This window comes from Protomyctophum parallelum (genome assembly GCF_964188405.1).
Source record: "Protomyctophum parallelum genome assembly, chromosome: 5".
Classification (NCBI taxonomy): domain Eukaryota; kingdom Metazoa; phylum Chordata; class Actinopteri; order Myctophiformes; family Myctophidae; genus Protomyctophum; species Protomyctophum parallelum.
The window spans coordinates 29,800,277-29,825,678 of NC_139702.1; the positions used below are offsets into that span (position 1 = coordinate 29,800,277).

At 45.6% G+C, this 25,402-nt stretch overlaps 2 protein-coding genes across 2 annotated transcripts in view; both read right to left on the minus strand.

Annotated features, from left to right (window-relative positions):
• Positions 1 to 1,304: 1,304 nt before the first annotated feature.
• Positions 1,305 to 10,964, minus strand: palb2 (partner and localizer of BRCA2). Its single transcript, XM_083764416.1, has 13 exons — positions 10,811 to 10,964; positions 10,424 to 10,483; positions 9,834 to 10,035; positions 7,805 to 9,337; positions 7,227 to 7,519; positions 5,762 to 5,959; positions 5,225 to 5,380; positions 4,634 to 4,716; positions 3,822 to 3,974; positions 3,064 to 3,180; positions 2,642 to 2,729; positions 2,221 to 2,432; positions 1,305 to 1,559 (listed from the first exon to the last, which is right to left on the minus strand). Exons 1-13 carry the CDS (start codon positions 10,853 to 10,855, stop codon positions 1,310 to 1,312), a joined length of 3,390 nt encoding a protein of 1,129 aa, XP_083620542.1. The 5' UTR covers positions 10,856 to 10,964; the 3' UTR covers positions 1,305 to 1,309.
• A 4,455-nt stretch (positions 10,965 to 15,419) lies between these two features.
• The window catches only part of LOC310858913 (retinol dehydrogenase 8-like), a gene marked incomplete at its 3' end in the record, with an annotated part of 11,795 nt that continues 1,812 nt past the window's right edge, over positions 15,420 to 25,402 (minus strand). Inside the window, exons 2-6 of the mRNA XM_083765217.1 lie at positions 18,246 to 18,407; positions 17,388 to 17,567; positions 17,085 to 17,178; positions 16,124 to 16,307; positions 15,420 to 15,647 (exon numbers count right to left, since the gene is read on the minus strand). Coding sequence (XP_083621343.1) covers positions 15,420 to 15,647; positions 16,124 to 16,307; positions 17,085 to 17,178; positions 17,388 to 17,567; positions 18,246 to 18,407 — 848 coding nt within the window. The remainder of the gene's footprint in view (positions 15,648 to 16,123; positions 16,308 to 17,084; positions 17,179 to 17,387; positions 17,568 to 18,245; positions 18,408 to 25,402) is intronic.

The window sequence follows — 25,402 nt, forward strand, 5'->3', positions numbered from 1 at the left end:
ATCAATAACAACCACAAGAATGTAAGTACAGAAACGGTATATTACAGTCAAATAGCAGCATTTAAATCCCACCCCCCCCCCTTCCCCAAACAAAACAAAAAATAAAAAAAACGTGGTATTCAGTCACAAATGCATTATTGCACAGAAAGGTTCAGTACATGAGTGGTTCACAACACTGTGGTCAACACTGGAACACAAGCATTGCAGTGTCCACTCACAATCATTCAGAGGTAATACATTGTTGCTGTCAGGCAGAAACCTCTTATCTCCATATTCTAACAAGCTCCACAAGCTCGAGCGTATAGATCTGCTACTTTTGCTATTGTTGCTTTTGAATCCTGAAAAGTAACAGTTTTGGACATATGAGGTTTCCACCCGACAGAGAAAAAACGTGAGTCATAGTCATGGAGAAACACTGCGTTAGCTATTAAAGGACCACTTCACCACTTTTCAACCTATCTTCATATAGTAGGTCCTCACAAATAATCATGAAAAAATGGCGCAATTTTTTTCTACTCTGTGTCCCATGGGAGGACTGTGGGCAGTTCAGAAACCGTCTTCCAGTGACATCATCGATGGGGAATACAAGCTAATAAAAACTGCAGGTTTACTAGTCCTGAAAAGTTGCAATGCGAAAATGGAAGCCATCGTTCTCACGATAATGAAAATCTAAACTTTTTTGTAAAAAGAATCTTGTTTAAAAAATAATCTGCCTAATGATGATGTCACTGGAAGACGGTTTCTAAACTGCCCACAGCCCTCCTATGAGACTCAGACTGAGTAGAAAAAAATCGTGCCATTTTATCATGATTATTAGTGAGGACATATTATATGAAGATAGGTTGAAATGTGGTGAAGTGGTCCTTTAAAGGTAATGTAAGTGATACTTTTTTTCAAGTTAAAACAAATTTCTTTTTTAAAAGTTAAGGCTTTATACTTTATATATTTGACAGTAATCATTGTTATATAATCATAGTAATGATTACTATGAGAATATAGAGCTCTTTTAACATAACAGAATCACAAATCACTTAACCTCAAACTTGACCTGGGTCATGCTCCATACGACCAAATATCTTTTTTTCACTCTAATGTTTTAACCAAACATTGTCACTATTTTCAGCAAAAAAGGGGGAAACATTTAATGTCTCCCCTGAGAATAGGGATGCCAGGGTTCAAGTGGTTAGTGGTCCTTTTCAGGGTGTGACCCACCCCAAAATAATTAGAATATTTGAACTGGGGGACCCTTCCCCACAGCCCACACTGACAGTGGGGCTGTGTCACTGTCACTGACAGGTAGGCAATACATTCAGTCTGACTGGTGGTTTGTTGTAGCGGTGGGCTTGGCGGCGTATCGGTTCAGAGTGAGGTCTCCGTTGAGGTGTCCGGTGAGAAGCGTGTCCTGCCGCCCCCAGCGAGCCAGCTGCCAGCCTTCCCCCTCAGGAGCCCAGACCGGGTGCCTGCTGCTCCTGGGACCCCCACCCAGCTCCCACACACACACACGGCCGTTCTGGCTCAGACCCACCACGCCGGAGCCCATGATGTCTGCCTCGCACAGCCTGCATGGGACAAGAAGAAGAAAAAGACGGCAACAGTCGATTCTGGTTCTTATCGTTTTGTTTTCCGTAATGGTATAACAAATGAAAAAAGGTTGTGGGGTTTTATGTTTGCATAACAAAAATAAATTCATTCTTTTAAGCTAAGATTAACTGAAGTAAATATTTATTTGTACTATTACTTGTACAAACTGTCTACACAGTAGTACATTAGCACTAGTACCTGAAATAGAGCCAATGCTGTAAACCTTTGTCCTGAAAATACTGGTTTAAATTAACTAAACGCAATAGAGCGCCAAAGTCTGACGTCACTGCCGCTAGAGGGCGCTATTCACCTGGGCCACAGCTTTATTCAATCTTTAATTCAATCATAAGAACTGTGTTCCAAAAATAAAGAAACTCCAAGAATAGTGGAAGTGACTTTGGTACTTGTAAATTAATTAATTAATAATCTCTCATACATTTATTCCATGACAACGGAAAGTTAAAAGCTTCACAAAATACTGGACGTGGATACTTGAACAATTGTATTGTTTCATAATCCTTCATTTTTACGGGTAGCATACCCAGTAGACAGCACACACACACACACACACACACACACACACACACACACACACACACACAGACGCTAAACCCACACAGACGCTAAACCAAGTCTCACCTCCCAGACCATGCCTCAGGTTGGTACAGCTGCGTGGCTAGCAGTGATTGTCCGGTGAGGGGGTTCACAGCAACCACAGAAAACAGCACAGTCTTCTTCTTCCCCCTCTCCTCCTCATCCTCATCCAATGCACAGAGCACACCCCCTCCCTCTCTGCCCGACACCTCCATCGAGTTCAGCAATTGGTGCTGCAACAAGACAAATAACACCCCCTATGCACACACACACACACACACACACACACACACACACACACACACACACACAGGGTGAAATTAGGTTTAGTGCTATCTCCATCGTTTTTGTTAATTCCATAAGAGAAAGGGAAGAAGAGGAAATATGACATCATTTGTAGATAATTTGAATCAGACAGACAGACAGACAGACAGACAGACAGACAGACAGACAGACACACACTTACTGAGTGGGAGTAGCCATTAAGACAGACTGTGTGTGAGAGAGTCTCTCCCAGAGAAATCTGCCGTAACAGCTGACCGCTATGCAGGTTCCTGTGACGAGAACACGCACACGCACACGCACACACACAAGAGAGAACATGAAGGTTGAAGTGTCCTGGAGCAAGAAAATGAACCCAAACTGCTAAACATACACAATTGTTGTTTATTGTTTCGTAATATTTCATTAAACATATTTATTATTATTATGTTGCCGTTTTGGTTTGGAATAATTATTTAGCTCATATCATTATTTCAGTTAGTTTGGAGTGTGTCCTTTGAGTTGTGCTTAGTTCTGTGCTACGTACTCTGACAACAGGCATTGCATAACCGGGTGGGGCATGCATTCCTAACTTGCATCATTCCTGATTCCTGATCGCTTACTTACCAGAGGAAAAGATTCCCCCCTTCGGCCGAGCCAATCAGACAATCTGAAAGTCCGTCCACCGTAGCCAGGGTCCCAACACACACACCAGGGGCGGCAAGAGGCTGAGAGGCTGGTGCACTGAGGAAGGCACGGAAAGGTTGTTACATTTGCAGAGCACATTTCAACAACAATGTGGCAGGCAATTCGATGTGCTTTAGCTTTACACAGAACATCAAGCAAAGGAAACACAATTATGCAATGACATTAGGATGCAAAAGACGTAAAGAAAGATGCAGATACAGTTACAGTGCAGAAGAGAAAGAAAAGAAAGAAAAGTAACTCAATCAAAGGCAGTGGCAAACAGAAAGGTCTTCAGTTGTGTTTTAAAAGAAATAACCTGCAGTTTTCTCTGAGTTTGTTCCAGATAATGTGGTGCATACACACTACTGCTGCTTCCCCACATTTTGTTTTGGTTACAGGGACAGAAAGCAGATGGTTCATGATATCGTACAACATCAGAAATGGATTTTGGTTAAACCATTCAAAGCTTTATAGAGCAACAGTAGTATTTTGAAAGCCAGTGTGTAAGGATTTAAGAACTGGAGTGATATGCTCCACTTTGGTGTCTTTAAAGGAAGACGGACAGAGAGGAGCATGGGAAGAGAGATTGGTCGAGATAGAAATGTAGTTTTGAAAGTGAAATGTACAAGCACTAAAGAGTAAATACACACAACTGGTAGTGTTAGAACATGTGTACAGGTACCAGTGTGTCTCTGTACCTGCTGCCGTCCTCCGACAAGTGAAACAGCTTCAGCGTGGAACCCGTGGCCGAGGGGGAGGAGCTAACCACTCTGGAATTAGCCACGCCCACAACACTGTGGACCACGCCGTCGCACAACAGCGTTTGGTTGAGGCCAGAGCATGACAGCATCCTGCACACACACACGCACACAAAATCCCACTGTTAAAATCTCTGACATTTTCTTTTTGCCTATAATGCACCAGGTGCAGGTTAATACCGGTATGTGTGTGAGTATGACATCTAGAAGGTGATTTAGAACGACATGATGTTTAGACTTATTAATTACCTGGTATCCTATAGTTCCAGAATGTTATTTCGATAGCATGTTGTTTAGACACATGCTAGGTTCATCGTTTACCTGGTATCCTATAGTTCCAATGTACAGAATGTTATTTCGATAGCATGTTGTTTAGACACATGCTAGGTTCATCGTTTAGCTGGTATCCTATAGTTCCAATGTACAGAATGTTATTTCGATAGCATGTTGTTTAGAGTAGACACATGCTAGGTTCATTGTATACCTGGTATCCTATAGTTCCAATGTACAGAATGTTATTTCGATAGCATGTTGTTTAGACACATGCTAGGTTCATTGTTTACCTCGTATTCTCCACTTGAGGCACTTCTATACAATCCATGTATTAATTACCTTGTTTACTTATAAGTCAAGTCGCTCTGGAGTATATAAAAATAATTAATAATAATAATAATACATTTTAATTAAAAATAAGAATTTTATATATATATGCTATAAATGCATGAATGGTAAAATGTAGTATTCATTCTCACCTGACTTCTCTGATCTCCAGCTGACCCAGAGTCACACAGAGCCGCCCTGCTGCATCAGGCACAGCAAACACGTTGATCACTGGCTGTACGAAACAAGACACGGAAAATCACACCGATGCGGCAGATTGTATCTCAGTCAATCTCTATCTCACTCACTCACTCACTCAGGCACACCCCCCAGTGTAGAGACCTTTTTTGAGTGGTGCAACCACTCAAAACACAGCAATGTCAGTGTTCACCTATGTGACGTTAACCCATGCATGCACATATGTGACTATGAGCACCAGTATGACTATTAGTACCAGTAGGGGCGCTGTTGTGCCGGAAACAGAGAGAGAGATAGTGCTGCACTGTTGTCTGCTAATGAGAGAGACAGAGAGACTGACATAGAAACATAGCCTTTTCAGAAAACTGTCGAGAAGACATTTTTAGAATCTGATCTCAGGTCAAAAGTGGTTAATCGTGTTGCTCAGGGACATTTGGACTGGGGTGGAACAGAGAGTCCAGCTAGTAGTGATCTTCGACCTTTTGATTCCCAGACCATTTTATCATTAATTTACTGCTGATCTCAAGTCGCACGCACACACAAACCTCACAAAATGTCCAGGTGTTGATTAAGCCCCAGTCAGCTGCAGAGGTCTTCTCCCACACGCACACCGCCCACTTCCCTGCCACCGCAACACACTCCTCCTCTCCTGGGGGTCTCCACACACAGCACGCATCCACCAGGGGACCCCCTGCAGGGCTCTGCACAGAGAGATAATACACATCACACAACCCGATATGGATCCATTTTGTTGAACATATAACCCAAGTATCATGTTGTCGCTGTCGGCAATAAACCTCTTATATCCACGTTTTAAGGTTTTTTTTTTTTTTCAATGAACGCCCTACTCGATCATACTAGACGTCACACAAAAGCATCAGAAGTAACAGATAAACCAGGCTCGATTTTGCGCCGTGTTTCCATCTCGCTACTTTTGCCATTTTTTTATTTGAATCCTGAAACGTCAACAGTTTTGGAGATATGAGGTTTCCACCCGAAAGAGACGATTTCCAACAGCATGTTTTCCTGGCGCTTTGTCAGTAATATATCCTGTAAGGATATTTCGGGTGTCATTATGTCACCTTCAATGTGTGTATGCACGTCATGACGCGGTGCTCCGACGATCCCTGGCTCCTCTTGTCCGTGGTGACCAGAGGGACCGTTCCCATACTGCCCTGTGGTTGTCTGCTGGGCACAGGTGGGCTGCTAGTAGACGCCACGATCCTCTGGCACCGATTGGTGGCCGCCGGCAGGTGAGACGACACGTGGACCTTGATTGACTGATTGATTGATTAGAGATTATTAGTCAGAAATGTAACCAGCACGTGTTACAGTAGTCAAGACATCAAGGATAATACCAAAACGTCCTGGGGACTTCGATTCCATTGTGGCCCTATGTATTCAATTCATCAACATACATCAGCATACAAAATGTACACAGTACGACCACTATAATGTAAAAAAGGAAAAAAGAGAAACGGCGGCATTTATATTCACCTCCCCTTGTGGTCTCCTGATAGATGTTTTTTCCTGCTGGACACAGTGGACAGGTGTGCAGCCGGGAGAGGAGGGGCTGCGTTGGGGTGACAGAGGAGGGTCAGGGAAGTGATTTAAAGTGGGACCGGGGAAGGAGAGAGGTGTTGGAGGGGAGCGCGCCCGGGTTGTGGAGGAGGGGCTGAGCAGGGAGAAAGACAGGGGGGCGGAGGGGGGAGATGATGAGGTGAGGGGTGGTGGCGGAGGATCTGTCCTCATCTCTTGGCCGCCAAACTCCGGTTCAGGGTTCAGTTTGGCGGCCAGGAGAGGAGCAGGGGTCGGGCCGAGTGACAGTAAGGGAAGGCTGGGGGGACTCCTTCCCCAAGGAGGGGAGGCTAGAGAGGGGCTCAGTAGGACCTGGGATGGTGTGTGGTGGTGGTGGTGGTGGCCAGGTGGTGCACATTCAACGGGATGTCCATGCATTGTGGGAGAATCGCCTCCTAACCAGTCCACTGTCAGACACTGAGAAGAGTAAGTGTCTCTGGTGAGACGGCTCAAGTTCAGATGGTCAGGTTCAGGAGCCTCCTCGACCCGTGGAAGGTCAGAGTCTTTCCGTGTCTGGGAAGGGTTTTCACAGCATCCCTGTTGTTGCGGAGGAGGCTGTTCACAACGGGAGAGACTTCCGTTAGGTGGACTTCTGTCTTGTGTTTGGTGCCTTGTAGAGGACATGTGTTCCTCTGTAGAGGACCTGTGTTCCTCTGTAGAGGACCGGTGTTCCTCTGTAGAGGACCGGTGTTCCTCTGTAGGGACGGCACCGCAGGAAGGACCATCCTTCACTTCCCCCGGTGAGATGAGCAAAGACTGGATCCCTCGAGGAAGTTCTGCTGCTGAGCCATCAGAAGAATCTCCCACCACCACCACCACGCTTGACAGATTTGCTGCTGCTGCCTGGTGGTGGTCTGTGAAATCAAGTGTAGGGGAGGACGATGGCGAGCTTTGGAGGTCCACCACAGACCGCCGCTGCTGTGTCGACCGGCGCCTTCCATCGCCGGGATGGGAGGGGTCTGCCGTGACCGGGGGGGTGGGGCTCAGTGGGAGGGCGAAAGGCGTCGGTTGATCGATACAGCCGCCGTAGTGGCGCCGCCCGCCGTTGCGGGTGTTGTAGGACGGCGAGGAGAAGGCTTCGGTGGCCGCCGCCTGCCGCAGCTTGTGCAGCTTGAGGGAGGCGAACTGCTCGTCGGGGAGGTGGAAGTCCCGCTGGAGGTCAAAGTTCTCCAGACCTCGGAGCCCCGGGCCCAGAGGGAGAAGCGGGGAGAGAGGAGGAGGCACAGAGTGTTGGGGAGGCAGGAGCAGAGACCACCAGCTCGCTACACAAAAGGAAAAATATATAGATATTTTAGGCATTTAACAGACACTCTTATCCAGAGGTAACTTACAACTGCAAAAGGAGAGTAAATGGCATGGACCCTAGTCGTCAACAAATGACAGGGTAAAACAGTCAGTCACCCAAGTAAAGTGCAATGTAGTTATTCAAATAAAGAACCTTCTTAACGTAACTTAATGTAGTTAAGTCTGCATAATATAACTTAACAAAAATAACAAGAATGGAGATAGGTTAGGATAGGACACACACACACAGTTTATAATCACACCTCTATTGAGCTGCTGTGGGGTTTGCACATTCGCAGGACGGCTCTTTGTGAAGATTGGATAGACTTTCTCCTCCACATGTCCAGACGAGGCAGCAGGGCCCTGCCTCCTGGGCTCGTCAACCCGGCAGGGAGGCTGGCCAGCTGGGCACCACAGGGTGACCGGAGGAGGAGGCTGGGACCGACACGGATCCACCGGAGCTGCTCGGGAGACGAGGAGGAGGTGGCACTCCTCCTGTCCGTCGACTGCAGAGGAGGAGGTAGGCTGGGTGGGAGGAGGAGGGAGGAGAGACGGGCTGGACGGCGGTGGGACTCGTGGGAGGAGGAGGTGCTGCTCAGGCAGACTGGTAGCAGCGTCCAGACTGACGGAGCGCCCAAAGCTCGGCCGCTTCCCTCTGCCTCTACCCCGCCCTCTTCTCCTCCCTCTACCTCCGGTGGGGCCGGCGCTGCGCTGGACACCGGACGATGAGGAACTGGCTGAAGTTTGACTGGCTGAAGTGTTGACCGCAGATTCCAGCTGCGACGAGCGGTCACCTAAAGATGCGGGCGGCGGTGCGGTCGGACCGGCGGCTGGCTGGCTGTACACGAGTTTGGCCCGTCCTCTGCCGCCCCGTCCTCTGCCCGGCCCGCTGCCCCCCCGGGGCCGGCGCCCGGGGCTCAGCTGGTAGTGAACGTTGGCCTGCAGGTCGGAATGTCTGCGAGAGGACGACATGTGCCTGGTGGTCCGGACGTAGTACTCCACCGGGAACAGCAGACCCTCCACCAGAGTGCAGGAGTCCAGGAGGAGACCCCGCTGCTGCTGCTCCCCCTCCTCTCCTCCTCCTCCCACCACCTCTCCACAGCTCCTCCCTTCACAGCTTTTCCCCAGGACAGTGATATTCGTCCGCTCCTCCGTTTTCTTCTCTCCTTCGTTATGGTCGATACCTTTACCTCTGTTCTCCTCCTGCACCACGACATTCCCCCTCTCTCCTTCTCTGGACAACATCTCCCCAATCCTTCCTCCTCCCGCTCCAATTCGCTCTTTTCCCCCCAAGCCGCTCTGACTTTCTTCATGTGTGGCTGGGCTCCAGTGTGTGACCAGTGGAGAGGGGCCGTCCCTCCCTCTGTTGTTCCTTTCCTGTCCCCCCCCTGACGTGGTGCCCGTTTCCCCCTGCTCCCTCTCCGCCTCCCCGCAGCGTCCGGCTACGTTCCAGTGTGTGAGCAAAAGCGACGGCGACTCAGACTCTGAATCCGAATTCACCCCTTCTCCCGTCCTCCTCCCTCTGTCCTCCTCTCCGTCCCCCTGAGATGTCCCTCCAGGCGTCTTTCCACTCTGATCCAGTCCGTCCTCGCTGTTGTCCTCCCTCCATCTTTTCTCCCAGCGCAGGCGGCTGCTGCGAGACCTGAGGCGCAGGGCGGGGCTCGACCTGTAACCGCCCCTGGCCGCTGGGTCCACGCCGCCGGGGTCAGGGGTCAGAGGGACCACGGCGTCAGAGTCAGACAGCAGAGGGAAGTTCACCCCTGAGATGGTGTGGTCGTTCTGAGACTCCACGGGACCTAAAGAGAAGAACACGATGGCACGAATTCAATTAAGCACTTTCAAGCTGGTGTCCCTATTTTGGGCATGTCATTATAGGCAAACATTTCAGGTCAAGGACCCCTTAGCTGAGATAGAGAGGAAGCAGGGACCTCCACTACATATTGTATAAAATTGTGTGGCAGATTAAATTTAGCTTCATTGACTTCATTTGACATCACCATCATTGTGTAGCTTTGTATTGGATTCATGTTAATGTGTAATTTCAAACGGTTAACCACTTAAACCCTCCAAAACATGTACTTGATCTCCTCTCCCCCCCCCCCCCCCCCCCCCTACACCAAACCTCTTGGCCAAAAATAGCAAGGTGTTGGGAGCTTGTAGATCTGCAATTTTCGGCTAATGTTCCCCTCAGAATAGGGATGCTAGGGTTCAAGTGGCTAATGAAAAAAAATGGAAAAAGATCCCATCATCACACAAAGTTTTGGCGGCCCCCCCTGCAACGTGTGAAAGTACCTCCAGTGAGTCCTCGTCCTTGAGGTGTGCGTGGGGGGACTGTCTCGCAGGGCGCCTCCACCAAAACGGAGCGCGAGACGTCGGGCTTGGGACACGATGATGGCCCCGGTGCTTCCGTCGGGTCACACTGGTCCCCGAGGCTCTGTTCTGTGGTCCTGCTGCTCGGTACATGCTTCCTCAGGGCCTCGCTACGCTCTGCACGCTGTGTGTGGGAGAGACAGAGAACAATCAACAACGTTGGATAAAATGTTGTTGACATCCGGACAAACACTTGGAACAGAGCATTTCAAAAACAAATGAATGGACATTCAACACTCTCACAGACACACATTAGATATAACCATGATATAGTCCATGTATGAATAGTGAAAAAGGAAAGACTTTCATTTTACAAAAAGTTAGAATACGGAGATGGTTTCTGCCCGACAGTGACGAGATTATTATATGGGTCAACTATAATTTAACAACCCCTCTCCTTCACACACACGCACACACACACACACACACACACACACACACACACACACACACACACACACACACACACACACACACACACACACACACACACACACACACACACACATTACCTTTAGTCTCTGCACAGTTCTGGAGTACTCTCTCTGCAGCAGTGCCAGCTTCCTGCGCAGCTGTAACGGTGTACGAGTGCACAACAATTGACAACATACAATGTCAGTACAGTACAGTGTACTGTACAGTACTACTGTTCAGCTTTTTTTTTTTAACTTTCAACTTGTTTATGCCAAAGATTATATGGATAAACAGGTTTTGTAGCTATTGTAGAAATACTGTACCTTAATTGTCAAATGTTCAACTTCAATCATGTTCTAATCATGTATACTTTACATTGTTTTACTTTAACATTTTGGACAAAATAGCTCATATACAGACGTGCTCTTCCTTAGTGGCCACTTTTCCTGTTAACAAATCAAATTAAACATAACAGTAACACCCACCTTCTCCTTGTCATCACAGGGCGGTGTTCTCAGATTGTTCTGCATCCTCCTCTCGTCAAATACACAAACACACGTTATGGTTGCATATCACAACACTAGCACTAGAAGTCTAGAATCATATGGCTGTCATATCTTCTAAAGTTTACACGATGGACAAAAATACCACCTCAAGCAGCATGATCTCTATATTTATTACAGGTTAACCTTATCCAACTCTAACATGAAGTGTTCCCTCGGGGAAGATATAATACATAAGTACAGTAGCCGGGTGATCTGTCACTCTGTCTGTCCACAGCCCATACAAGTTTAGTGTTTTGACCGTTCGATGATGCGACGTTTGATTGAGCTGCAAACTCCCGCGACTTCACTTCCAGACGCGAGGAGTAGAATACGGAAAACACGATCGATCGAAGGAGTAGGAGCTGTAAAGTTTATTTATGATGATGCATGTACCTGGCTGTATGTGATTCTCAGTCAGGGCCAGGGCCAGGGAGGGGTGCAGGCTTTTGTTCCGACGTACTGTGGGACCCACAGTGTGGGTACGTTAAAGACATATAAGTATTAATTTAGATTAATTGTTATATGTTTGTTATCTGTGATTTAAGTAGGGTTCCAACTTTGAACACAGACATAATTATTTTTCACTTGTTTGATCACAACACTGACTCTGAGACAAACGCAGAGCGTACATGAAGGTCAGACAAGAGTAATAGAAGAGTGAAATGAGGTCGTTTATTTATTTTTAAATATTAAATAGAGACGAGAGACAGAGAGAGAGACGAGAGTCAGTGGATGCAGCGACGAGGGTCTGTTTGGTTCTCTTTAAAGTGTCTCCAGTAGGTGGCGGCAAAGCAACTTAATGCTGCAGAAATTGGGTTAAAAAAAAGGACAAAATACATAGGCGGTTACGTGTGTGAGAAGGGGCTGGGGGTGGGGACCGGGTTCCCTCTGCAATTACCCTGAGGCACCTGGAGGATAGAATTGTGAGCTTGTATAGATGAGCTATTTCTGTGTTTTGTATTATTATATTGTCAGAATTTGCCACAGTACTTTGTATTGTATTATCATCACTATTGATATCAAGGTATTTGGTCAAAATGTTTTCTTTTATTTCATTTTGTCAATATCATCTCTGTCGGGTGGAAATCAATCAATCAATCAATCAATAAAAGACCAAAACTATAACTTTTCAGGATTCAAAAAGCATCATTCGAAAGCATCAAAAGTAGAAGATCTATGCAAGCTCCGCATTTCGAGCTTGTCATGGTTTTGTGTGACGCACTGTAGTCTGAACAAGTAGGGCCTTCATTTCATGAGTTAAGATATAGAGATATGATATGATATGACCTTTATTTGTATAGCGCTTTTCAAAACAGTTCCAAAGTGCTGCACAGAGCAAGATTAAATACAGCAAGAAACAACACACAATAATGAATGTATGTACAAATGGCTATTAAATAGTTTAAAAACACTGTGTAAAGGTGGGTTTTCAGACTTAAATAGGGGGACGGATGGTGCTATACCCTTATGTGCACTGGCAGTGCGTTCCACAGTCTGGGTGCCCGAGCGGCAAAAGCCTGGTCACCTCGGGTAACTAGGTTCGTCCGAGGGACAACCAGGAGGGCCTTATCCGAGGATCTAAGGGTGCGCCCGGATTTAGGGAGGGACAGCAAACTCACGGATGTAAATAGGGGCCAGCCCGTTTAGGGCTTTGAACGTAATTAATATAATCTGGTGCTCACCGGCAGCCAGTGAAGATCTGCAAGTATTGGTGTCATATGGTCCCGGTTCTTTGTATTTGTCAGTAGTCGAGCAGCAGAGTTCTGTATTAATTGTAGACGGGATAAGAGGGTTCTCCTCGACGTCAACGCAAAATGTAAAACTTTGTTTCCTTGAAATTCCTTCTGTTTAAAGCTGGAACGACTGGAGCACTGCCAGGTCGATATGAAGAGCTGCAGCCTTATCCTCTTCTGAGTAAATCAGTGGTTTTGATTGATTCTTGATATTTTATTAGTCAGAAATGTAAACCGCACGTGGTTCGCGGTACATAATTTATACAGTTATAAGGTTAACTAAAAAAAGTCCTGGGGACTATACGTTTCCATTGTGGTCCTATGTATTAAATTCATCAACATAGCATGCAGAAATAACACAACTAGACCGGTGCCCGGCTGTGGCGCACCGAGTCGGTAACGGTGGAAGTTGGAGATCCGGACCATGCCCCACCCGGCTATGCAATACCCGTTGTACCCGTGTCAGAGTACCCGTTTCACCCATCTGTCTGTGTCCCTTGTATGCCAATATATGGAGATTTCTGTATGTGTCTCTCTTTGTCCCTTTATTCCTATGTATGGAGTTCTGTGTCAGGCATGCCCAAATATGGAGTGTTGTGATATCAGAACAGGCCAGCTCCATACACATAGGCCTATATGGAGAATGGGCAGGTTCCATGTCCAGAGCCCAGGCAGAGGCCTTTTTTGGCGGTTTTGGACAACCGTGGGTCCGACCGACTCGGTCACACCGGGCAGTGGGCACTGCACTCCCTGTGGGGGTGTGGAACCTGTGTGTCGAATTTGAAGGCGAACGGTTCTCGAGTTACGTACATTACAGCCGTACGTACACACGTCACACGTACATACGAACGTACAGACGTACAGATACATGGTGCATTTATAGATATAGATAATACAAATACAAACACTATCAGCAGCACAACAAGAGAAAATTACATTACCTCCCCTTGTGGTCTTCTGTTTTTTTCAGGCCAAGTTGCTACCTCAGGGCCTCCCAACCCCTACTATCCTGACCTGGCCCCCACGTGTACCCGTGGACCCCCACCCACAACAAGAAAAAACTTCCAAGTGGTATGAATAATATTCCTTTTAATGTCAAAATAGTCACTTCATTGCATTACAACCAAGTATTAAGTATTAAAAAACAACATCAACAACTCACATACATAGGCTACAAACAGGGTGTCAGGGGTGTAGTAGGACTTATGTAGCTCTGGAGTCTGGTCCATAGCGTTAAAAGGAGAACTCCTATACACTATGGACCAGAGCTTTGTAGGACTTGTCTTTTAGACCTGAGCCAGGTAGAAGCCTAATTTACACTCTGTAGTGTGACATATCATCATCCAATGAACTATGAACTATATAAGCTTTAGAAACGATCTAAATAACAATTTGTCCTAGATTCATGTGATGCAACAGAGGAATATAAGAACGGTCGCCACAAAACGGGCTTGGCCTGGGTCAAATCCAGCGACCTTGGAACGGTCAGACCCACCAACGTATCTCTGGCCGCCAGAACCGACTGGGATTTTGACTTTGCCACGTTTGCCACTTGCCGAACGAATTTTGACAAGTTCCTAACTTACTGTTAGGGGCTGTAGTCTGTTCTCACCAAGCGGGGTGAGTGGTCCGCCGCTGGGGTGAGACTGGGTGAGAGAGAATGGGGCGAGCATGATTTGGGGGCGGTTGAGTGTTCCGGTTACCCAAGAGAGCTACAGTCTCTGCACCCAGCCTCTCTCAACAGTGCAATCACCAATAGTGTGTGTGTGTGTGTGTGTGTGTGTGTGTGTGTGTGTGTGTGTGTGTGTGTGTGTGTGTGTGTGTGGAAAGGGGAGGGGGTGTGGCTGTAGATCTTCCATCCTTCTGCACTCGTCGGCAAGTACAACAAGTATACCGAATACTTTAACTTCTGAGATCTTCTAGCTGCTCCTAAGCTGAGGTAGTGACAAGTGTGTGTGGCCTTCATGCAGCCCCAAATCCATACATTCTTAAGTATATTGTTGCTGTCAGGCTCCACATTTTAACTTTTTGTGTTTTGTTCTGTAAATTAACGAACGCCCTACTTGATCATACTACAGCATCACACAAAAGCATCTACAGTAGCAGATCTGCGAGCTCGGTTTTGAGCAGATTTATGTGTATGTGATGCGTTTACTTAGCTAATAATTTAGCTTGCACGACACCATCGTGCAACAAGTATAATTTAGGCTTAATCCTGACCTTGCAGAAAGGTTAAAATGTAATTTAGATGTTATGTAGAGTTCATTTGTTGACCTGGCATCCTATAGTTTGTATAGTTTCAATGTACAGATTGTTTATTTTGAGGGGCGCCTCCTCCTATACCCTGCTTTGTCATGATTTGATTGGCTGATCACCCCATATTGGCACTGTCGGGACGTAAAAAGTGTGGGCACATTATTTTGGGGGAACGGACGTCATTCTGATCATTCTTGATCGAGTTGAGACTATGAGCAACTGCAGTTACTGCACGTATGCCAACGCACAACGACTATTGCGCAGCAAAATGGAAACTAGACCACCAGCGCTGGTCAAGTACCTGGTCTAGCACCCAGGCTGCCCCATAGCAATGATTTGATTAGCTGAGCAAAGTACATATTTAGGATAAAACGTGAGGGCAGAAAAGTGAAGATGCCAAAAGTGATTGGCCCGGAATGACATTTGTGATGATTTGATTGGCTGAGCACGGAATGTGATGTATGATGATATAATGATGATAAGAGCGCCGCTGATTTCACACAATCTTTTATATACTATATAAACATGATTATTTTGGAGGGTTTTGGGAGCTCTTGGGTCTAGTTGGGGGAGATGGTCCTGCTCCTCAGACATCCGCAGGTCAGGTACTTCATGGCGGTCACGCTGACGTGCATGAGCGTGCCCATGTTGAACAGCATGTGGTAGAAGGCATGGACGGACAGGCCACCCGTCTCGTCGGCGTACTTCATCGCCACGATGGGCGTGTACATCGGGTTGGTCAGGTTGCGGAAGCGCGGGCTGCTCGCCTCGATGATTTTCTTGGTGCACTGTGGAAAACATGGAAGATAACAGTTGATTGTTTACCTGGTATCCGATGTACAGATTATTTTGATAGTAAATCTGCCGAGTCAATTGGGGCTTTTAAATCCCTCCTCAAAACTCATCTGTTCTCCCTCGCCTTTAACTGCACCTGATTTAGTTGTATATTATTTCCTGCTCTGTGCTATTTATGCTCTGTTTTATATTTTATTGTCTCCTTTCATTGTTTTATGTTGCTATGCTCTACTGTCTTGTTTTTACTCTGTTCAGCACTTTGGTCAGCTTTGGCTGTGTGAAGGTGCTATACAAATAAAGTTTGATTTGATTTGATTTGATTTGATGGGTTCTCAAACTTTTCCATGCCACGGTCCCCCCAAATGTTTTGCAAGGGACCCCCAGAAGAGAAGATTTATGTTATGTCCCCCCACTTTGAGAACCACTAGGACAAAACAGACACAAAAACGACTTTGCTTTGTCAACGTACTCTGGCGATGTCGTCCGGCGTTTGGCCCAGCGCTTCGAAGATGTCGACGGAGGAGGGAAGGTAGACATTCTTGAAGTAGTGCACAGTTTCTGCGTCCGCTCCGGGCCACTCCCTCTTCTTCACCTCCTCCACCATCTTAGCCTCAAACTCTGTGTGCACCGGACCCGGCTCTATCATAGACATACTGAGGAGAGAGAGAGAGAGAGAGACACTCAAACTCTGTGTGCACCGGACCCGGCTCTATCATAGACATACTGAGGAGAGAGAGAGAGAGAGAGAGACTCAAACTCTGTGTGCACCGGACCCGGCTCTATCATAGACATACTGAGGAGAGAGAGAGAGAGAGAGAGACACTCAAACTCTGTGTGCACCGGACCCGGCTCTATCATAGACATAGAGAGAGAGAGTGTATGCACCGGACTGGACCTGGCTGCATCATAGACATACTGAGGAGAGATCAACACAGACACAGGTGGAAACCCTTCTATGTCCCAATTCTAAAGGCAAAAAAAGTGTTCCAATGGATCCAATGTAGTTCATATTCATTTAGTCAACAGTTCTTGTTACCTTTCATTGGTTCAATATAAAACCTGCTTAAAGACAGTGAAGATAAATTAAAGAAATATGAAGAGATTGCAAGTAGGAATGATTGTAGCTTGGTAAACCATCCCGGTTCGAGTGGATTCACATTATCACGTGTCTTCTGTAGACCGGTCTGGCTATACAAGCACATTGGGTGGGCATTTTGCAGAAACCAAAAAGTGGAAGGGCCAATCAGTCTCTCTTCCAATCACTCAGTGCCTCTTCCACTTTGATTTGGTTTGTGAAAAAACGCCCACCATGCAGACCTGTCTGACAATCTGGCTCATTGGTGAAAGCGACCAAAGCAAGTAATATCAGTGGGTTTCACACAGTTGAAAATAGCAATCATCCTCCTGGAGAGACACAGAGACGCACTCACGTGACGTTGAACTTCAACAGCTGCACAGCCAGACACTCACAGAAGCCTTCCATCGCAAACTTAGACGCTGCGTAGACGTCATTGAACACCACACCTGGAGGACACATGTATCATTATGCTTCCATCAGTCTCGCACCTGTGTGCTATACAAAATCATTCTGACCGACAAACCTGGCCGACACACATTAGTGTAGTAGATAGATAAATGAGGAATTCACTGACGGCATCCCTCGATCACCTGTCTGCCTTCAAAACAGACCTAAATTGTGATGAATAATCGTGACGATGACCATGATAAATCACCTTGCAGTCCCATGACACTGCTGACCACTATGATGTGTCCCCCTCTCCTCTTCTTCATGTCGGGCATCACCTCCTTGATCATGCGGATCACGCCGAAGAAGTTGGTCTCGAACACGCTCTTCATCTCCGCTATGGAGATGCTCTCCAGTGGACCCACCAGGCCGATGCCTGCGTTGTTGACTGGTTTAGGAAGAGAAGAGAAGGAGATGTTTCGAGGGACACCATTTTCCAGGGAGTGAGGATGTGGTTCAACATTGACTGAAATTGAAGTTATAAACGATTACAGCCCTGATCAGCCCTTTTAACCCAGGCCTGACGTTGAAATAAAAAAAAATGTTCGCTCTGAAAGAATAACATATTCAAAGATTTGTGCCGCATTTTTACGATTATTCAAAAATAGCAGACCACCGAGTGGCGCGCTACGAGCTTGTAGATCTGCTATTTTTCAATAGCTAAAGTATAATACATAATGCTTAGTTAAAACACCAAAAGGGGTTCCCGTCCAGAATGGGTGATACATTTCTTATTATTCATCTTTGAGGCGTTTAAGACCCTTTTAATACCTCTGATATAATGAAATAAATGAAATAAAATATAATAAATACTAATAATAAGACCATTACTACGTCAAAAGTAACCAAAAACTATTCTAAAACAAATGGCCAAACATTGTCCAAATTGTCAAATATTTAATACCCAAGACAGAGGCAAAAGAATTGTGGAAATATTCTTATTGAGCTTGTAGATCTGATATTTTCACAATGTTTCTATATGGAACAGTCAAACTACATGGCGTGAGATGCCTCAACTCCTACAATTCCAGCAGCAGTACAGTAGGATGTGACATGGGCGTCTTACTGAGGACGTCCACGTGTCTGTCCTTGATGCCGTCGATGCACTGCTTGACGGACTCGTCGCTGCAGACGTCCAGCACGGCCAGAGACAGCGTCTTCCCGTACGTGTCCCCCGCCGCCTCCAACAGCTTGTCCTTACGCTTCAGGTCCCGCATGGTGGCTATGACTGGAGACAAGGGGACAGGACACGGAGACATTATAGAGCAGCGTGGTGGCTATGACTGGAGACAAGGGGACAGGACACGGAGACATTATAGAGCAGCATGGTGGCTATGACTGGAGACAAGAGGACAGGACACAGAGACATTATAGAGCAGCATGGTGGCTATGACTGGAGACAAGGGGACAGGACACGGAGACATTATAGAGCAGCATGGTGGCTATGACTGGAGACAAGGGGACAGGACACGGAGACATTATAGAGCAGCATGGTGGCTATGACTGGAGACAAGGGGACAGGACATGGATACATTATAGAGCAGCATGGTGGCTATGACTGGAGACAAGAGGACAGGACATGGATACATTATAGAGCAGCATGGTGGCTATGACTGGAGACAAGGGGACAGGACACAGAGACATTATAGAGCAGCATGGTGGCTATGACTGGAGACAAGGGGACAGGACACGGAGACATTATAGAGCAGCATGGTGGCTATGACTGGAGACAAGGGGACAGGACACAGAGACATTATAGAGCAGCATGGTGGCTATGACTGGAGACAAGGGGACAGGACACGGAGACATTATAGAGCAGCATGGTGGCTATGACTGGAGACAAGGGGACAGGACACAGAGACATTATAGAGCAGCATGGTGGCTATGACTGGAGACAAGGGGACAGGACACGGAGACATTATAGAGCAGCATGGTGGCTATGACTGGAGACAAGGGGACAGGACACAGAGACATTATAGAGCAGCATGGTGGCTATGACTGGAGACAAGGGGACAGGACACGGAGACATTATAGAGCAGCATGGTGGCTTTGACTGGAGACAAGGGGACAGGACACGGAGACATTATAGAGCAGCATGGTGGCTATGACTGGAGACAAGGGGACAGGACACAGAGACATTATAGAGCAGCATGGTGGCTATGACTGGAGACAAGGGGACAGGACACGGAGACATTATAGAGCAGCATGGTGGCTATGACTGGAGACAAGGGGACAGGACACAGAGACATTATAGAGCAGCGTGGTGGCTATGACTGGAGACAAGAGGACAGGACATGGAGACATTATAGAGCAGCATGTTGGCTATGACTGGAGACAAGAGGACAGGACATGGAGACATTATAGAGCAGCATGTTGGCTATGACTGGAGACAAGAGGACAGCATATGGAGACATTATAGAGCAGCATGTTGGCTATGACTGGAGACAAGAGGACAGGACATGGAGACATTATAGAGCAGCATGTTGGCTATGACTGGAGACAAGAGGACAGTATATGGAGACATTATAGAGGAAAATTGTTTTTTAATTTGAATTTCTTAACTCCAAAGGCTTCAAATTCAGAACACATAGAGAAAACCCCAGACCACAGAAAATCCACTGAACGAAAACTTAAAAGGTCATGAAACCTTTTAAGTGTTAATTTAAATTATCCACAGTATCTCAAACAGTATATGGTTTCAACTGAGACATTGTGCACAGCTTTTCTTTGATGTTCCAAGAATATCCAAATCAATTGCCAAAGAATCCTGGATGGTGTCCTGTATGGTTTAACAATCTACCTACAGTAGTTCATATCCAGTCATATGTGCACATACATATTTATTTACTATAAAACGTGCATTTCCCATTGGTTCGTCACGCCTCCATATATGGTCATGCCTCGTGACATCACATTACATCATGTGACATCATCAGGGATCTTCATATATGGGCATATATCGCGAAGTAGACGACATCGACATGGGCCTTAGATCTCCATATATGGATCTGACCTCGTGACATCACGTGACATCATGGAGACCCTTCATATATGGCCATCTCCATATATGAAGATCACGACACTGACCTCATGTAACCCTGGATTAGGCTGAATAAGCATACATGGAGAAGACTGGATCATCACCTAGATCTGCATATATGGAGCCGGCCAACAACTCTACATCTGACCTCAAACCCTTAGATCTCCATATATGGAGCTGACCTGTTCTGACATTCCATATGTTGATCCCTCCCCACCCGTCTTTCCTGTTCTGACATTCCATATGTTGATCATTCCCCAGCCGTCCTTCCTGTTCTGACATTCCATATGTTGATCTGATCCCCCATGCCAAAGTGCCAGGTGGATGCGTGCACGCGATCTCTCGCCCTCAGGGCGTCTTACTGGTGTGTGTGTGTGTGTGTTTTTCTTCCGTTTGACTAAAACAAATCTAAATCAGAATCACCGGTCCAATGAGTTCAATGAACAGCCGTCTTGTGAGGGTTTCGACTATTACTTTCAATGGTGTGATATTACTATTCATAACTGTTTGAATATGGTAGTTCTATTGTTGCTGTCTGTCACAAACCTCTCCATATTTTAACTTTTTGTGTTTTTTCGTAATGTGGCACAAAGCGACACATTTCGAGCTTGTAGATTAGCTATTTTTGATGCTTTTGAATTTGAATCCTGAAAAGTTTCCAAAGTTTCCATCCGACAGAGATGATCAGTAATGTGTGGTTGATTGTGACAAAATCCTATGGCACACCTGGACTTGATGTACTATGTACGCACACACACACACACACACACACACACACACACACACACACACACACACACACACACACACACACACACACACAGGAAGACAGTGTTATGTGTGTTGATGAGCGTGTGCTGTGGCAACAGAGCCTCTTCTCTGTACAGACTCAACCTGTAGAGACAAGCTGAGATGGAGGGCTTACAGACAAAAAGGCACATTTGAGCTTCACCTTTTAAAGCCCAGCAGCTCAACCAAAACCCTAAGTTATGGATACCCATTTAGACTGGTTTAAAATATTTAAATTCTTAAAACACAGGTCAAAGCTCATTCAGAGTGAGAGGCAACACACACTGGTGCCAGACTCACTGACGGGAAATGCACGATTCCATAGTTAACTGTGACCTTCGGTCGCAATGAATAGTTAAAGAGGGAGTGCCACAATTTTTGTATTTTTCCAGTTTTTCATGTGACAGTACTTCATTAGACACCCTGGAGGCGTTTTTATGTGCAATGGTGTATAGAGCGTCGCAGTCCCACCCCCTTTCAGAACGACGAGTGGCCCAGGAAATGAATCCCAATGCATTTTGCCCATAGGCTTTTCTTAAAGTATTTATTTAAAGACGGTTACGCCGCGTACAAAGCCAACTCGGATCGTGACAAATCATGACAATGTTTTGGGCCGATCAAATAATTTATAAGAAGAAAAACAAAACAAATAGTGTTGTCTCCTGCCTTTATTTTCTTCTTTCTAATGATGATTGTTTTGTGCAAACTAGCTCCTCATGGAATTGATACCCATTAAAGGGTTAGTTCAGATTTAGTTACTTAAGCTGTATGAAATACTCGCCATTAATATAGTGGTTGCTGTATTAATTGATTGCCTGATCGAGTCCCGTGGTGGGAGTTCTGCTCTGGTTTTGGTCAATATTAAGTAGTTCCGGTCATTTTGTGGGGGGCACTGGGGCCACGCAGTAAAAGTAATTGTTGATCTATTTCTAAAATATTAGCGCAACTTTCGTTCAACTTTGACCCCTCTATCACATGGAACTATTTTTTGGGACAAAACAGTTCCGTGTGATAGAGGGGTAAAATATTAACTAATATTTTATAAATAGGTCAACAATACAAATTACGTTAGTTTTGTGGATTACTTTACTATTAATGCGTGGCCCCCTGTGCCCTCCACAAAATGACTGGAACTACTTAATATTTCACTAAAACCAGAGCAGAACTCCCACCACGGTACTCAGGCAATCAATTAATACAGTTGCAACCACTATATTAATGGCAAGTATGTCATACAACTTAAGTTTAAAAAATCTGAACTATCCCTTTAATAGGGTTTGAATATAACGGTATATTGGGCTCTGCCTCTGGTAATAGTAGTGCCAGTAGCTAAGGGTGGGCTATAGTTGTAGTCCCGACAGGTGGTGGGTCACATGGTACTGTAGGCTGTCTTGGGGTTTTAATTGGCTATAGTGCATGATTTTGATTGTGATCTCGTAGATTCTGTTCTTGTAGTGCGAGTGACTGAGCCTGTGTGGTCTTTGAAGTGTGTGCGTCTTTGGTGGCGGTGAATCTTTCCCCTCACTCCCTCACTCCCTGCCTTCCTCCTGTCAGCAAGGACACCTTTGGTCCCCCCCAGCTACTGGTATTTTAGTATTGTATAGGCTATTGTTTTGTTTAATCCTTTTGATATTGACAAGTCATTTTAATTAGTATCTTGACATTGATAAATAAATACATTTTCTAACATACCCTCTTCTTCTAGTGACTTTAGAATTTAATTCTGCCTTGATTTATTAATAAAACAATATTTATTTAAAACTGGAACCTACATCTCTCTGCTCCTCTGCTTATCTCCACCCAGTGGGCTTGCAATCTGTATTGTGTATTATCATATATTCTCTGGGTGAAATTCCCAGAGTGGGCTCAAGGTGTTTGACAGGAAGCCCCACTCATATCATCATTGTAACATCCTCCGGAGGATACAAGACCCTACATGGTCTGTGCCCGCCCCCCCCTGAGTGAATTCATTAAACGAAAGCCCGATAGGGGAATCAGTACCAGAGCAACCACTCGAGGAGACTGCGAAGTGCCGCACCGGCAAACAACATTCGGCCAAAATGTCCTCTCAGTACAGGGTCGAGTAGCATGGAATGGCCTTCCTCTGCGTATAAGGGATTGTGCTACATTTCCATCTTTTAAATACTGAAAATCTGAAAAAGTGGTTGCTTGAAAACCAAAGCTGCAACCATTCATGATTATTTTAGGTGTATTTATTTATTTATTTTTATGCTGTGTTCCCTATGTAATGTTATGTAAATGTATTCCACTGTTTGCCTGTCTGTTTTCCGTTTTGTGTTTCTTGTGAGGAATGTGGATGAAAATTAGCACCTGTGCTATATCCGGTGTATTTATGTCCATGTGACGTCCATTAATATGCTTTGTCCTGTCTAAATAAACAAATAAAGTAAAGAGACATTTAGATTGTGTCAAAGGTCATGTCTCACCTAGACACAGGATCTGACATCAATTCTGACCTGATGGTCAAAATTAAATTATCCCCTGAGCAGCCAAACCGGCCAGCTCTAATCTAAATGGTAAAAAAAGAAAATGTCAGCACTTACGCAGGAAACCGGGTTCAAATCCGGGGTAGAAGAAGAAAGTTACATAGCACAGCTTTAATCAACTTGACTGGTAGCTAAGCGTTTAAAAAAAAGACTGATATCACCATCTGTAGTGTAGGGTCAAACAGAGTTCACTAGCTTGCCTGTGGGTGTGCTCAATACACGCAGGAGTGTGCATACATACGTATACATACATACAGATACATACTGTCATACATACATACATCTCAAGTTGAAGCAGTTTTTAAGGACCCACTTTTAAGCCAGTGCAACAGAGCATGCTTTTGCCTTTTTTTAAACCCTACCCATTTTAACCAAATACATACATACACACTGTAAACACACAACATATCGTCAGGCAGGAAAACCTCTAATTTGCATATTTTTACTTTTTGTGTTTTTTCATAAATTAACGCCCTACTTGATCATACTACAGTGTCACCCAAAAGCATCAAAAGTAGCAGATCCACAAGCAACGTTTTGAGCTTGTAAATCTGATACTTTTGCTGTTTTTGAATCCTGAAAAGTAAAATTTGAAATTACCGTTCCAGGCGACAGAGACAATATGTATATTGTGGTGCCTCTTTGTGTTTGTATATGTTTTGCAAATTGCTATGTATCTAATGTCCCTCAGGGTCGTGTTGAGGTGGGAATTTCCTTCCTGAACAATAGTGTGTGTGTGTGTGTGTGTGTGTGTGTGTGTGTGTGTGTGTGTGTGTGTGTGTGTGTGTGTGTGTGTGTGTGTGTGTGTGTGTGTGTGTGTTCTGTAGTAGCAGGAGGAAATGGGTAAGATGTCAGGGAGAACAGCAGAGCAGAACAAAAAACACAAAGAGTGTCATAAGTGGCCATAAGCATGTCTAATTATGAAATCATGAAAATGCATTTAAAAAGGCCAACAGCGCTTCAAACATATTTCTTTCAAAATATTGTTTCCAGTGAGCCCCCCCCCCCCCCCCCCCACAGGTAGGCTGCTTGCCTTCGAGGAGAAATGCCACAGTAAACATTACCCTAAAAATAAACCTAAGTGGCTTTCACAGAATCTTAAATAAGCCCTACTACAAGAAATCTGCCTATTTTAGCACTAGCTTTGCGCTCCACTATCTCACCTGACTCATCCAGGAATAGCCATCCCTAGACTCCCCATCCAACTCTCTGTATAGTAAGGACCACTAGGCCAATCGGCCACCCAGGGAAGGGCCTGCTTGGTGAGGCGAGTATACCGTATAAGCAGCCTCCTCAGGGCTTTAGTTAATAGTTATACTTGCTGTTACATAGTGGCAGGCAGGCAACACTGCAGGTTAAGCTGGGATGACAACCATAACCATGTGTACTTAATGTATGTTACGGCTGCTCCCGGTGGGATTTGACACGTTTTGCATATAGATCACACACACACAGTGTGGGCGTACGTACGGTATTATAACATACATTAGTGCAGCATGTGATGCTCTTTTTCATTTACATGCGCACCGGCACTGGCAATCTTACTGTAAATAGACAGTGTTATGATTACACTGACCTGAATCTGCTTTACCCAGTACATACATGTGCTGAATCACTCTCATCTGTACACATGCACATACACATTTGACTCCATGACAACCAACAACATACTTTAACAGATAGACTGACGTCTGTGCTCAATTCTACGAGATGCATGTTCTAGTCCTACTTGCTCTGTTGTTTTCCTTGTCTCATATCTTCTGGTCACGTCATGTGTCCAACACTGTATACCGGTATATACTAGGTTGATAAACCTTCTGAACTTGAGGTGTGATACTGCGAGGTGTCATCTTGTTCTGTGCACCCGTGAAACATCACTCACCACCC

Bases quoted from the DNA above. Each gene is read 5' to 3' on its own strand.
- palb2 (XM_083764416.1), bottom strand. From the start codon at position 10,855: ATGCAGAACAATCTGAGAACACCGCCCTGTGATGACAAGGAGAAG. The intron at 10,036-10,423 runs GTAATGTGTGTG...TCCCACACACAG, and splicing joins GAACTGTGCAGAGACTAAAG to CGTGCAGAGCGTAGCGAGGC. The intron at 3,975-4,633 runs GTGAGAATGAAT...GTGTGTGTGCAG, and splicing joins CTGGAGATCAGAGAAGTCAG to GATGCTGTCATGCTCTGGCC.